At 66.3% G+C, this 707-nt stretch overlaps 1 protein-coding gene across 1 annotated transcript in view; it reads right to left on the bottom strand.

The window, feature by feature from the left end:
* ZFYVE28 (zinc finger, FYVE domain containing 28) overlaps positions 1–707 on the bottom strand; it is a 21,939-nt gene that overhangs the window by 5,287 nt on the left and 15,945 nt on the right. Inside the window, exon 4 of the mRNA XM_014533456.1 lies at positions 36–175. Within this exon, the coding sequence (XP_014388942.1) occupies positions 36–175 (140 nt within the window). The remainder of the gene's footprint in view (positions 1–35; positions 176–707) is intronic.

Here is a 707-nt window from a genome sequence, read left to right as displayed (position 1 = left end):
GGCCGCGGCCGGGCCCTGGGCAACGGGTGGCTCACCGCTCCACGGTCTCGCAGAACAACACGATGACCTCCTGCTGCACGTAGTACTCCCGCGGCGACTTCACGGGCACCATGGCCGAGACGTAGCTGCACCACAGGGAGAGCGAGCGAGGGCTGAATCTCACCGCCACCCATGTCTGCGCCGCGTAAACGCACAGCCGCCAGCGTGACCCCCGTCGGGGCAGAGCTGCTCCGGGTCAGGCCCCTTCCAGCGCCTCCTCGGCCCTGCCCGTCCTGAGCTGCTGAGCTGTCACTGCTCACCTCCAGCGTCCCTGCCTGGCCAGCCCTGACCAGTGAGCAAGGGGAGGGAGGGAGGGAGGACACAGGCAGGCAAACGCCCTAAGCACAGGCTATCTGGGCGCCAGGGGAGCCACGGCAGGTGGGACGGGCTGAGAAGGTAGGAAAAGGTGATGGCCCTCCACCCACTGCCGGGATGAGACCATTCTTCCTCCCTGAGTGGCTGCCTCTCACTGTCGGTGGTTATGAAGCTGTTTGGGAAATGCAGGGAGGAAGGGAGCAAATCTGTCCCCTCTTCCTGGAGAGGAGGCCTTCAGCGTCCGGCGGGTTTCCTTAGAGACGGACGGCTACTAGAACGATGCTGTTCTTGTTGGCCAGGACCGCCGTGGCGTGAGCGCCCAGGGCTGCTCTCCCTGGCCCGCCCGGCCCCCC

This window comes from Myotis brandtii, unplaced genomic scaffold (genome assembly GCF_000412655.1).
Source record: "Myotis brandtii unplaced genomic scaffold, ASM41265v1 scaffold986, whole genome shotgun sequence".
NCBI lineage: Eukaryota > Metazoa > Chordata > Mammalia > Chiroptera > Vespertilionidae > Myotis > Myotis brandtii.
This window is presented reverse-complemented; position numbering and strand designations above follow the sequence as displayed.